This window comes from Musca domestica, unplaced genomic scaffold, assembly GCF_030504385.1.
Source record: "Musca domestica strain aabys unplaced genomic scaffold, Musca_domestica.polishedcontigs.V.1.1 95, whole genome shotgun sequence".
Taxonomy (NCBI): Eukaryota; Metazoa; Arthropoda; class Insecta; order Diptera; family Muscidae; genus Musca; species Musca domestica.
This window is the reverse complement of record NW_026712445.1, coordinates 1649282-1664039: the sequence shown is the minus strand read 5'-3', so window position 1 is coordinate 1664039 and position 14758 is coordinate 1649282. Positions and strand designations below refer to the sequence as shown.

Sequence of the window (14758 nt, the reverse complement as noted above, 5' to 3'; positions counted from 1 at the left end):
CTATATCTAAATTTTGACCCATTATCTCCAATTTCAATAGGGTTCATCCTTGGGCCAAACAAATTATTTGTGCAAAATTTCATCTGGATAGGGCTCTAAATGCGAACTGTACTTTGTTTACAAAAATACATGGACAGATGGACGGACGGACATGCATAAATCGACTCAGAATATAATTCTATACAGATCATCAAAAGGAACTATGTGTCTATCTCGTTTCCTTTTTCCTGTTACAAACAAATGCACAAAGACATAATACCCTAACTACCCTGTGGTGTAGGGTATAAAAAGTTCTTTAAACTTGTTGTTTTTTTTTTTCGAACTGAGTCGAATACATGAAAGATTCACTTGATGTGGTATTCTTCTTTCAACTTCACTTTCGTTTCGTCATATAGGAAAAGCCTTTAAGGCTAGTTTCCACATCGTGTTCCAGTCATATCCAAAGTGATTTTTGCACATATTATAATTCACATTTTTGTAGCAGATTTTTAACCGCGCCTAACAATTTTAAAATTTAAACAAAATGGTATATAAAATATATGGTGTATAATGGTAAATAATATACAAATATTAAATTTATATTACACTTATAATATGAATATATAAATATGTACTATAAACCATTTTCTTCAGATAACAAATTGTGTGAAGCGCCTTAAAGTATGTTATAAAAATGCTTAACATAAATGTAGACAAAGTAGCTTTAAATTTGACTATAAAATTAAATGTATTCTAGCCTAAAAATTGAAAAACAACATCAAAACCAAATTCCTTGAACGTGATCGTTAAACGGGTTTTAAAAGTTTCCCCGATGCACTACACCTTCACAGGCCTCATACCTTTGCATTCACATAAATACTAATAATATTAATAATTGTTTTTTATATGATATAAAATATACAACAACATTAAAATAAAACCTACAAATATTGCAAATAAATTCGCACAAATTGTGACGGTTTACCAACAGCAAAAAAAAAAAAACGAACGCCAAAAACCACTTCCATGAAATTTAACCGAATTTAATGGACTTTTCAGTGGATTTATTGCTACTGCCGCTGGACGAACTATTGCGATTGCCATTCTTTAAAATACCTCCGGCAGTGGTGGCAGTGCTGGTTGGGCTGTGATTAGAGGAGCCCCCACCACCACCATTTATGGAGGTCTTTTGCAATTTGTTTGTCATCTCGGAAACGCTGAATGTATTATTGAAATTGACATTTTGATATTCATACTGCGGCTGTTGCTGATGATGATGGGAGGAATGCTGGTGTTGATGATGGTGATGATGATTATTATGTTGCTGCTGATGATGCTGCTGTTGTTGTTGACTTTGATGTAATGGACAATTACGCTGATGTTCCAAAACGGAACCATTTGTCTTCTTCAATTTTGACCTTGACAGCGTGCTGTGTAATTCACTTTGCAGCGTTTCATGTTGATATGTGGGCGATGATGATGCTGATGTTGCTGCCGATTCCTGACGTTTTGCTGTCGACCCAATAAAATCAAACTTTTCCGGTTCTTTTCTAGCACCTGGCTGTTGATATTCCCCAATTGTCACGGTGCCCAATCTTAATGTTTGTCGATTTTGATTGATGGGCAGTGGCACGGTGGTCGTGTTCCTATTGGAATTCCTATAGAGTTCACTATTCTGGCCCATACCATCATTTGCGGATGACATTGATGATCTAAGCGTAACACCGGAAGACGTAAGATCATTAGAATACAATGATGATGACGATGATTTTGCTGAATTAAACGCCTGGGATTTCTGTGAAAATTGTTGGGTCTTCAAGTTGTTATTCGTGGACGGTGGTGACAACTGCATGGGCTAAATGGAAAAAGAAAGCAAAAGGTAGATAAGCAGATTATAACTTGATGATTAATTGTTTATATATTCTATTTACCGGTGGTTTTGGTATGTGACTGATGTTGTTGTTGGTGTTATTGCTGTTATTTATGTTGTTGCTGCTGTTGCTGCTGTTGTTGTTACTGGTTTCTTGTTGTGTCTTTTCTTTTGTTTTTTCCGCCGTCTCAATTTTACTTGGCGGTCTTGTGCCTTTTGCCCGATATGTTGTTGGGTCATCCATCATCGTTGTACGTTTAAGAGCTTCTTGACGGTCCTAATGAATGAAAAAGAAAATATATTTTAAAAACAAACATTAAAATCTTATTCATTTTATTTTTTTTTTTTTTCAACATACAAATAAAACAGTAGTCCGTCACTAACGGTTTGAAAGATAAATATTATTCGACTCAAGTCGAGAATATAAAAGTCTTCATTTTGGTGAGTTTTCACAAATATTTTTAAATTTTTATTTCAAAATTTTTGACTTAAACTTTCAAGTTCCTTCCGAAAGGTGGGGGGTATTAAAAATCGGTCTGTTGGAACTGTTTTTTTTTTTTTTTTTTTGAGCGGAATTTGAAGTAAATCGTATGTGTATTTCACATTTAATAAGAGTTTTAATTATTCAAAATTTTGACTCCTTTGTGCTGGAGGTACTTGGTGGAGTGGGCCCATATTGTAAATTTTCATACCTGACTGAGCACCGATAAAAATATTTGGATTTGCAAAGTTTGCACAAAATTGGATGATACTTTCTTGTTCTATAAGGTTTATTTTTTTAGAATGTTGACATTTTGTGGGGGAGGTTCCAGAAGAGAGGAGGTACTTCACTACATATTTAATGTTTGTAGAAAAATTTGATTAGAATTGGATGCTTATTTCGCAATGTATGAAAGTGATAATTATTCAAAATTTTGACATCCTTTGTGGGGGAGGTACCAGAAGGGGTGACCGATATACACAATATCTTGTGCAGTGGAAAATGTTGGGATGTGCCGAGTTTAGAAAGACTACGATGCTCATTTCATGTTTTATGAACTTTATGATCATTAAAATGTTGACCTATTGCGGGGGAGGATCCAGTAAGAGTGGCCCATGGATCATCCTTTCTTTTTTATGTAGCAAATTATTTTCTTTAAAAATTTTGAACTTTTATGGGGGAGGTGCAAGACGGAGTGGACCGATGTTGCTTATCTCTGAACTCGATCGAATACTCCCTTCGAGAGTTATCATGTCCAGTCCGACAAACAGACTGGCGGACGGACATCCCTAGATCCACTCCAAATGTCCTGAAACGGATTTGGTCCAAAGAGACTTAGTGTCAAAAATGGTTGTTTCGATTTTGCTCGTTTTGGCCGTATTAAATGATGTATACCCTCTGTAGCTATATGGCTGAGGGTATAAAAAACAAGTAAAAAAAATCGTAAGGAATCGAAGGAATTTGCAAACTTTCAAAAAAAAAAAAAAAAAAAAAAAACGTTTGAAAAATACTGTTAGTCATAAAAATATCGAATATGGGGAGTTATCGTTGTAGTATTAAGGGTCCCCCAAAGACATGAACCTGCATAGGCAATTTTCTGTCACAGATTACCCATTAGGCTTCAAATTTCAGTGAATGATGTAGCTCAAATCCTTAAAATACCAAATATAGGGAGGTACCTGCAGACAGAATACACATTTCAGTAACATTTTATCAAAATTTCCACAGACAAACAGACAGACGGACATCGCTAAATCGACATAGAATTTTATGCTGATCAAGAAAATATATACCATCTTTGTGGGGTCTAAAGTGTAAATTTCGAGGTGTTACAAACTGAATGACGGTATAAAAAGTTTATATTGGGAATTTATGTAAAGTAGATCATGAACCAACTATGAACCTTATTTGAATGCATATCATGGCTTTAGAGTAGCCACAATTTGGGAACTATAACCAAGTCAGTAACGATTTTCAACGTATCTGATGTCGGGTATCAAATATCATTCTTGTGCAGTGCATATTACGCATGTGAGGGACTTAAAACGCCAAATCGGATCTATAGCTATATCTGAATTTGTTTTCACTTAATTTAAAGTACTTGCTTCTAGGCTGAATTCAGTCGGAAGTCATTTCATTTGGGCTGATATTAGTCATTTGGTGCACAATAAACCTGATATCGGAAAAAGATATATATATGAGAGCAATACCAAATGTGATCCGATGTCGATAAAAGTTGACAGAGGTTTTCCCGGCTGTATCTGATATCTGATACTAAATACCATTCTTGTGGAGTGCTTATTACGAATGTGGGGGATTTAAACACCCAATCTAATTAAAAATGTATATGGGAGCTATAGCTATATCTGATCCCATTATCACCATTATCTCCCATACTTGCTTCTAGACTAAATTCGGTGGGATGTACCAAAATTCAGGTCATTTGGACTGATATTACACATTTGATGCACAATTAACCTCAAATCGATTGAAGACATGTATGGGAGCTATATCTAAATCTGATCCAATCTTGATAAAATTTGGCAGAGGTATTTCCGAGCTCTATAAAATATCTCGTACCAAATATCATTGTTGCGGAGTGCACATTACGCATGTGAGGCACTTGAAACCCCAAATCGGCTGAAACATATATATGGGAGCAACAGCTATATCTGAACCGAGTTTCTCCAAATTTGATGTACTTTTTTCTAGACTGAATTCGGTGGGATGTACCAAAATTTAGGTCATTTGGACTTATATTGGCCATTTGGTGCACAATTAACCCGAAATCACTTGAAAATACAGGGTTGCCCATATTCAACGGATCCATCTGCCAACGCCATAACTTTTGACAAAGATGTCACATAACTTAATGTCATACCGCGTTTGAAGCGCCAGTCTAAGCAGATTTTTACCATGAACCAATACACGCCACGCGAGCGCTCCGAAATAGTTGAAATTTACAAGAAGTCAATTGTGAAAACTCAACGTGCTTTTAAAACATGAAAAAATGTGAGAAGTGCGCATTCTAAGAACACCTCTTTCTAATCCGAAGCGGCCATATAAAAGTCGACCAAGGCGATCGGCCGAGAATATCGCTGCCGTACGAGCCAGTGTTGAAAGGTCCCCAAGAACATCCCAAAAACGCCGTTCTCAGCAGTTGGGCATGGCCACTTTACAACGGATTATTCGCATTGATTTGCATTTGTTCCCGCACAAAATTCAATTGACGCAAAGAATGTTGCCTGCGGACAAGCCTTGTCGATTGGAATGGGCCCAAAGGGCCTAAAGGTCCGTCGAATATTAGCAACCCTGTATATTGGAGCTATATCTAAATCTGATCCGATTATCACTAATTTCAATAGAGCTGGTCCTTGGGCCAAACAAATATTGTTTGGAAAATTTCATCTCAATCGGATAATAAATGCGATCGGCATTTTGTTCACAAAAATACATGGACAGACGGACGGACGGACTTACATGCATAAATCGACTCAGAAAGTGACTCTGTGAAGATCCTCCAAAACAACTCCCTCCCTTCTCCATGTTACAAACAAATGCACAATGACATTATACCCTTACCGCTATGTGGTGTAGGGTATAAAAATAAGTTCGACCTATTTGAGAGAACAAGGCTAAAATTAGCTTTTGGTTCTCTAATACTCGATCAAAAACCCTTTCCATTCTTTTAGCCACATTATAGCGCCACCATCTAGTTGGTGAGGGAGGCGAAAAGGGTAGGTCGGGATGTGCTGTCTTACTTTTGTCTAAGACCTGCAATCGCTTTCGATGATAAGATTAATCAAAAAAAATATAAAATATTTATAAACAAATGTTGAATCATACGCCAAGTAATTAGCAACACAATTTTTTTATCAACAACAACAACATCAAAACTTGGCTATTGCAACGCAGCTGTTTTGTGTTGTTGTTATTTCGATTTGCCGGTAAACAAACGGGGGCTGTTGCCAAACTCCCCCTAGACACATACCTCATAAGTACTGAACGTAACCAAACATTTTCCACTGCGTGCTGGTTTCATTGTAGCATGCACCAGCGTGGAGCTGGCTGATGACGATGTTGATGTCGCTGCCGATGCCACTGTTGGCGAGCTGGATGTTGTTGTAACCGTGGCTGCTTCATTATCACTGGAGTTTTGCATTTTCTCCTCACCTCGCGCTTTGTTACACCGATATCTTAATTTGAAGTTGAGTTTTTTCTGTTTTTCTGATGGTCGTTACACTACTTGTTTTTGTTGGTATTTTGTTTTGCTATCTTTCGTCTGTTTGTTTTCTTTTCTCTTTTTCTGTTTTTTTTTCTTTTTTTGAAATTTAAATTTAATTGAATTGCCGTTTGGGTGAATGACAAACCAACAACGTCACTATCACTAGCCGTTAGATGGATTGCTAGGTAGCTGGCTAATATTGGCAGGTAGCTGTTGCTTGACTTGGCTTGGCTAGCGGACCCAACTCCTTACACTTCAACGTTTCGAATGGAAATAAAAAAATTGTTAATTATATCTATTGTTTTTGTTTTGTTCGAAGTTGTTAATTTGTCTGATTTTGCTTCGCCTCTCCACGACACCTTGGAACTTTGTTATCAACAGAAAAAGAGTGTGAGAGTGCTGTGAACAGGTTGCTGGGTGGGGATACATGAGAGTGGGAGAGGGCGGAGGAGTTGGTGCTTCTACCACATATTCCCGAGTTGTTAAAACGACCCGAAGAGATAAGATAACATTGGCTGGGAGATGTTACAGACCACACATCCGTTATACCAATATCATGAGTCAACCAGCCGTCAATCAGTCAGCCAGCCAGCCAGGCAGCTAGCAATAGAAGTTGGTTGGGATGTGAACTAAAATATCCTGTTATTTCAATAGCGATTATGTGATATGACATATTTTTGTGTGTATGTTGGTGTATTCCATCAAGCGTTACAATAACAATCCGCTGTGTGATAACGCAACTCAACGTCTGTTATTTAATAATAATAATTCAAACTCACAACAACAACAATAGCACAACAACCCAGCGCAACATGAAAACAAAAGCTTTCTTAATACCAACTGTCAATTAATTGTTGGTAATTGCCAGCGATACAACTTTTAGTGGCAAGTGCCACTACATCAATGTCTATGGAAACGCAAAATAGGGATGTCGGTTGGGATGGGGTAACAAAAAGGCCAGATTTGGGGATTTCAAAAATTCTCGAAATCTTAAAGAGTATTTTTACAGTGAATAACCTTCAATTGCGAATCATTAAAACAAGTATAAAAAGCAGAAAGTTCGGCCAGGCCGATCCTTGAATACCCTACACCATTTGGAACGAATTTGGCAATTTTTCAAAAAATAAAAATCGTAAAAATACGACGACGTGGACCTGCATAGGCAACTTTAATCATAATATTGAAATGAGAAACTTGAAAAAAATCGGTGAATAATGTCGCTAAAATTATCAAAATACAGAAAATCCGGAGGTACCGTTATATGGGGGCTATACAGATATGTGGACCTGCACAGACAATTTTCTGTCATAGGCTGTAGTATCCATGACGAATTTCAAATACCAAATCTGAAATAATTCCGGTGAATAATGTCGCTAAAATCATCAAAATACCGAATATCGGGAGGTACTGTAGGAGGGCTATACGAAGACGTGGTCCTGTACAAACAATTTTCTGTCACAGGCTATAGTATCCACGACGAACTTCAAATACCTAATTTGAAACAATTCCGGTAAATTATGTCGCTAAAATCATCAAAATACCGAATATCCGGAGGTACCGTTATATGGGGGCTATACGAAGACGTGGACCTGCACTAACAATTTTCTGTCAGAGGCTGTAGTATCTATGACGAACTTAAAATATCAAATTTGAAACATTTTCGGTAATAATTTCGCTAAAATCACAAAAATAGTACAAAAGCAAGGTCCCATGTATCTGGGCTATACCAAAACATGGACCTACATCACCCATACCAAAAGTCCTATAGACATAGTACACATTTGAGTAAAATTTTATCAACCTGCTTCGTTTCGTTCGGAAGCTAGAGTGATTTCCACAGACGGACAGACGGACGAACATCGCTAAATCGACATAGGAATTTATGCTGATCAAGAATATATATATTTTGTTGGGTCTAAAATGTGTATTTCAAGGTGTTACAAACGGAATGACAAACATAAAATACTCTCCATACTATGGTGGAGGGTATAAAAATGCAACAAAGCCAAACGCCATAATTTTAAGTTTTTTTTTTTTTTTTAAATTTCATTGAATGAAAGTAAAAAATGTCGGAAACAGCATCAAATTTTAGAATAAGTTTAGATTTGTTCGAAATGGTCACCATTGGCACGACTTATGGCCTTCAAATGGCCAATGAAACCGTCACACGCTGCCCGAATGTTGCTCTGCGGTATTTTGGCTCATTCCCGTCGAAGTGCTTGCTTGAGCTGATCGACACTTTGGTATTTTTTAGTGCCAACCTTGCTTTCCAAAATACTCCAACACAATAGTCCAACAGATTGGTAGCCGGAGATTTTGGTGGCCATTGTGCACTGGAAATGAAGCGAGGAACCTCATTTTGTAACCATTCTTAGGTGGCGCGTGCTGTGTGCGATGGTGCCAAGTTCTGCGGCCAAAATGTTTGCATGCCCAAATCTTTAATACACCCTCCAGAATATTTTAGCGATAATATTCGGCATTTATTCTGATACCACTGTCGATTAATACGAGCGGAGAGCGACCATCGGCTGTTGTGGCGGCCCACACCATCACCATGGCCAGCGCTTGAGTTCTGGTGGCCAACCGAGGGTGCATATTTTCAGCTGATCTCTTTTGCAAGTAAACATGATCATTTTGTTTGTTTACAAACTGCTGGACAACGAATGTTTTCTCATCGGGCGGAGAAAACCAATTTCGGCAGTTCACCACTTTCGGCCAAGCGAAGCAACTCTTTAGCTCTTTTGAGTCTATTTTCTTTCTGTTGCAGCGTAAGTTTTTGCACTTTTTGGAATTTCAAAGGCTTTACCCCCGAGCTCATTTTTCAATATTTGCCGAATGGAATATTGCGATATTTTCAGCAATTATTCGGCCATTGAGACGCGAGTTTCGATCAAGTCGCTTCTTTACTTTTCGAACCATTTTTACTGATGTTGCTGTTTTCTTCCGTCCATTTCCATTACGTCGGGCCACGCTACCAGTATCGCGGTAAAGAGCAATGGTACGAGGCATAAAAGATTTATTCACATTTAAATGCTGGAGTGCTCTAACGATAGCCACTTGTGGTTTTCCAGCCAAATATACAGAAATCACACTATCACGCTTGAATTCCATCACGAATAACTTCTTTTCTGGAAAATTCTCACCAAAATGCCTTTGTACGCTTGTAAACAATATAATAAGCTGTCACTGGAATAATTTTAAGAGCTATCGGACGAGTGGCTTAGAAATGACAGCACTCTGAAATTGGATGCAGTTTTTTCATCTCACCCTGTATAGTCATTTAATTAGTGATAGGTATTTCAGTTTGATGAACGTTTAGTATCGAAAATCAAAATTAATCTTGAACCCAGGACAATAAGTAATTAAATAAGCAAAAACCAATCTTATAATTTTTGGGATAAAAATAAAATAGTCCAAATCGGCAAATTGGACAGAATGGAAAAATCGACGTTTCTACTGAAGCTTAAACTCTACTCGTATTATTTCAACTTCTAATTTCCGTCGTTTTCTTTGGAATTATTTATCGAATTAACCCCTTAATTAGTGTTCCATTTTTCATTTACCCCCCACAAAACAGTAATGAACTCGAATTTCTTATCGTCATCCCTACAACGCTCCGCAAGCAAACAGATAGGCTCACATCAGTGTGGCGTTATTTTTGCCGCAATGCCACACAAGCGCTGAACACGCGTCAGTATCTTTTGTCTTAGGAAAGGTTAGTTCAGTCCGGGTTTTTTGTTGCTGTTAGGTCTCATTTAGTTATGGTAATTTGGTTTGAACTCCATCTAAATCATAGGTTTCAAAACATTTTTCATAAATTGTGGAAGTATTTAAAATGCTTCTCTGCTGTAATTGCACATTCAAAGTGAATGTTAAAAGGTGGAAAATTATAATTTGAACTTGAAAGCGATAAGAGAATGCACTAAATGTTTGAAACTGGAAGTGTAAAACACTCTCATACACATAACCTTGAAAGCAGGTAGATAAGAGATCGAATATAGCATAGATGAGAAATAAGTTAATGTTTATGAGAAAATGAAGTGGCGACGCAATGCAGAATAAAATTTAGGTCGATCCATATTAAATGCATTATTAGTACCGATTCTGAAAAACGGAAATTATTTTAGGGAAGCTTCTGTAATTTTAAAAATTTGCTCAGACGCTAATGTTATTCTTTGGATGTGTGGTATTGGAAATGGCACATATCGGTCGATGTTGCCAAATTTTCGGTTTTTCTAATGTTTGGTTCACACCAAATCACGTTCAATTTGACAATTTGGGTTTTAAGACCATAGAATATCTTCCTGCAAAAAATGGTAAAGATTGGTCCACAATTTGGTATAGTACCGCTACCTCCTAATTTTCGGCAAGGTTTTGGTCATAGTTTCACACCAAATCATGTGTCCTACGTAGATATATACTCTCCATGCAAAAAAATGTCAAAATTTATCCACTATTTGGTATAGGACCATATCCACAACAACCTCAGTGTATAAAAACTCCACAAATTGCCAAGATAGGAAGTCCTAATAACAGGAACTTTCATCTTTTTCGTTGTTTTTTTTAGTGGATGGGTAAATTTTATCAATAAATATAAATAAAAATGTATTTCTTAGTCAAATTGGCCGCTCTGGAGCCACATATTTAACAATAACTTGAAAAATGTCAAAAATAAATCTCTCGAAAAATATCGCTTAAATGAAATCGTTGCATGGGAGCTGTACGAACTGCATAAGTAATTTTCTGCCATAGCTTGTTGTACCGATTTCGAACTTCAAATACAAAATTTGAAGCAATTCCGGTTAATAATGTCGCTAATATCATAAACATACCGAAAAAGGGAGGTGCCGCTATATGTGGGTTATACGGAGACGTGGACCTGCATACGCATTTTTTTGCATGCTGTAGTACCCATTAAAACCTTCTAATACGGAATTTGAAACAATTCCGGTAGATTATGTCGCAAAAATCATCAAAATACCGAATGAAGGGAGGTACCGTTATATGTATGGGTTATACAAAGACGTGGACCTGCATAGACATGGGTTCTGTCATCTGTTGTGGTACCCATTAAGAACTTCAAATACGAAATTTATTACAAATCTGGTGGTAATGTCTATAAAATCTTCAAAATACCGAATATAGGGAAGTACCGTTATATGGGTGCTATACGAAACCGTGGACCGGCATGGTCCATGTATGAACTTAACCTGCCTACTGAAAAAAATACACACGTGTACCAAATTTTAGTCCACAATGTCAATTCGTTCGAAAGATAGCGTGATTACAACATCGGACATCGATAATTCGACATAGAATTTTACGCCTATCCAAAATATATACTTTATAGGGTCCAATATAAGTATTTCGAGGAGTTACAAACGGAATGGCAAGGTCAATATACCCTCTATAGAATGGTGGAGGGTTTAAAAGCAAGTAAAAATGCAGTTATGTTCAACCGGGACGAACCTTTAACACCCTCCACCAATTGAAAGGAATTTGAAGAATGTAAAAATCTCTCCAAATAACAAGTTTAAGTTAATACCGTCGAAAAATGTAGCTAAGATCTACAAAATACCCAATATTAGGAGGTATCGCAATATTGGAGCTATACGAAGGCGTGGATTTGTACAGGACGTTTTCTGTCATAGGATGAGGATCCATTGCGAACTCCAACTACCAAATTTGAAACAATTTAAGTAAAAAGTGTGACACAAATTATCAAAAATATCTGAAGGTACAAATATATAGGGCCTAGACGAAAACTTGGATCTATACAGTCAATTATCTGCCAGCGTAAGCGGTGCTTACTACGAACTCCAAAAACCAAGTTTGAGATAATTATGTGGAAAAGTGAAGTTAAAATCATCAAAATACTGAATAAAGATAGGTTCAGTTTTATGGGTATTAACTAAGACGTGGATCTATATAACCAATTTTTTGTCACTGGAGGTAGTATCTATTTCGAACCCCAAATACGGAATATGATACAATTCCAGTGAAAAATGTGACACAAATCAACAAAATACCAAATATTGGGGGGTGCACAGTTATATGGGGACTATGTCTAAACTTAGATCTACTTGGATCTTGGACAGATACTTTTGCAAAGATGTTTCTTACATATAGGGAACACAAACTGCGAATCTACAAACTGAAAAATATAACTAAATCAGCCAAAACACCTTAAATCTGGCGATTCTGTTATATGGGAGCTATATCAAAATGTGGACCTATATTTCAAATTCTGCAGACCGAAAATGCATCCCTGCAGAATTTTATCAACCTACTTCATTTCGTTCAGAAGCCTAAGTGATTTCCAATGACAGACAAACAGACCGACGGAAGGGCGTGGTTAAATCGACAGATAATCTTGTGCTGAATATATATGTACTTTGTGGGGTCTAAAATGTTTATCTTAAAAAGTTACAAACGGAATGACAAACTTAATATACCTTATATATTATGGTGGAGGGAATAAAAAAACATAGAGAACTACAACAAAGTAAATTTACGGCCAGACCAGTTTCTTTTTAATAATGGCAAACTTTAGTTACATTCTACAATAAAATACAATTGTCAGACCTTTTGCCGATATATTTTTTTTTATTCTTTATACATTTTTGATATAGTCAAAATATCAACGAATTTTGAATAAATTTTAAATATAATTCAACAGTACAATTTTGAAACTTTTTTTACTCTAAAATACTGGTAACAACAAGTAGTCGATGATTTCATTTTAACATTAAAATTATCACTTCTGATAAGAAAGTACACAACTATTACACTTTAAAAAGCAAACAACTAATTGTAGATGTTTCTTTCGAAAATGTGAAAAATTGTTCAACTTTAACACTGTGCAATTCGAAAATTAAGCAAGATACAGGGTGAGATGAAAAAACTCATTTCTAAGCCACTCGTCCGACAGCTGTTAAAATTATTCCAGTGACAGCCCATTATATTGTTTACAAGCGTACAAAAGCATTTTGGTGAGAATTTTCCAGAAAAAAAGTTATTCCTGATGGAATTCAAGCGTGATAGTGTGATTTCTTTATATTTGGCTGGAAAACCACAAGTGGCTATCGTTAGAGCACTTCTGCATTTAAATGTGAATAAACCTTTTGTGTCTCGTACCATCGCTCGTTACCGTGATACTGATAGCGTAGCCCGACGTCAAGGAAGTGGACGGAAGAAAACAGGAACATCAGCAGAAATGGTTCGAAAAGTTGTGAAGCGACTTGATCGAAACCCGCGTCGCAGTGGCCGAAAAATGGCTCGTGAGCTGAACATATCGAACTCGGGTAAACGCCATTGAAATTCCAAAAAGTGCAAGAACTTACACCGCAACAAAAAGAAAATAGACTCAAAAGAGCTAAAGAGTTGCATCGCTTGGTGAACTGCCGAATTTGGTTTTCTCCGATGAGAAAACATTTGTTGTCCAGCAGTTTGTAAACAAACAATATGATCGTGTTTACTTGTGTCTGGAGTATTTTGGAAAGCAAGGATGGCACTAAAAAATACCAAAGCGTCGATCACCTCAAGCAAGCGCATCGCCGGGATTGGGCCAAAATACCGCAGAGCAACATTCGACCTGCGTGTGACTGTTTCATTGGCCGTTTGAAGGCCATAATTGGTACAAAAGGTGACAAATTCGAACAAATCTAAACTTATTCTAAAATGTGATGCTATTTGCGACATTTGTTGCTTTCATTCAATAAAATTTAAAAGAAATGTAAAAATTATGGCGTTTAACTTTCTTGCAGTTTTTTATCTCACCCTCTATATATCTATTGATCGGTAGTCTTTAAATTTGGAGTGCGCAACGGAATGTGGGGCAAAAATAATTTTGTCAAATTGAATTGAAATCGGTTCAGATTTGGATATAGCTCCCACATATATTTTCGGCCGATTTCACATATTTATTGCACCAAACGCTATACGTTGAAATAGATTGAGGGTTAAGTATAGCTTCCATATGTATTTCGGCTGATTTCATGTATTTTATGCAACAAACACGATATGTAGGTCCGATTCCTATGAAATTTAGAATGAGTCACGAATTTAATACAAAAATTTGGCATGTTCCTGCTTTTCTCATGGTCAGGTGTACGTGGAGTGTTCATGTGAGGGTATACCTATAGATTTGTTTGTTTACAGTCCTAAAAGAAAAACAAACTAAACTTTTAACCTTTTATACATTTTCTTAATTGCAAAAATACAGACATTTAATTACATAGAGTCCCATCTCAATAAAAAGTCGATCTAAGGATGCCCGTCCGTCTATTTAGCTGATGCGCACGATTATTCTCGAAAAGAGTATTTGATTTGGTCCAAACTTAGTATATCGTGATATTATTATCAATCTTAGATAGAGTTCGGAGATGGGAAATATATGGCCACTCCTTCTGGTACCTTCCTCTTTTTGATCATCTCAATCTTTTTACCAACACAAAATCTGGCGTGAAGATGAAATATATCGAACCACTCCTTCTGGTACCCCACCTACAACCGGTCAAAATTTTGAATAATTATATCTCTCAGATAATCCTAAATAATCATATGATTCTTTCTAAATTTCACACATTCCAATATTTCTAGTAACACAAGATCTAATAAATTTCGGCCCATCCCTTTTGGCAACACCTCGAAATACTCATATCATGGGTCATTTCGGCCCACGTTTTCGTATAGCCCCCATATA

At 36.7% G+C, this 14758-nt stretch overlaps 1 protein-coding gene across 1 annotated transcript in view; it reads right to left on the bottom strand.

The window, feature by feature from the left end:
* Positions 1-531: 531 nt before the first annotated feature.
* Positions 532-14758, bottom strand: part of LOC101888934 (myb-like protein I) — an 83199-nt gene continuing 68972 nt past the window's right edge. Inside the window, exons 7-8 of the mRNA XM_011292375.3 lie at positions 1911-2126; positions 532-1834 (exon numbers count right to left, since the gene is read on the bottom strand). Coding sequence (XP_011290677.2) covers positions 1013-1834; positions 1911-2126 — 1038 coding nt within the window. The 3' untranslated portion in view covers positions 532-1012. The remainder of the gene's footprint in view (positions 1835-1910; positions 2127-14758) is intronic.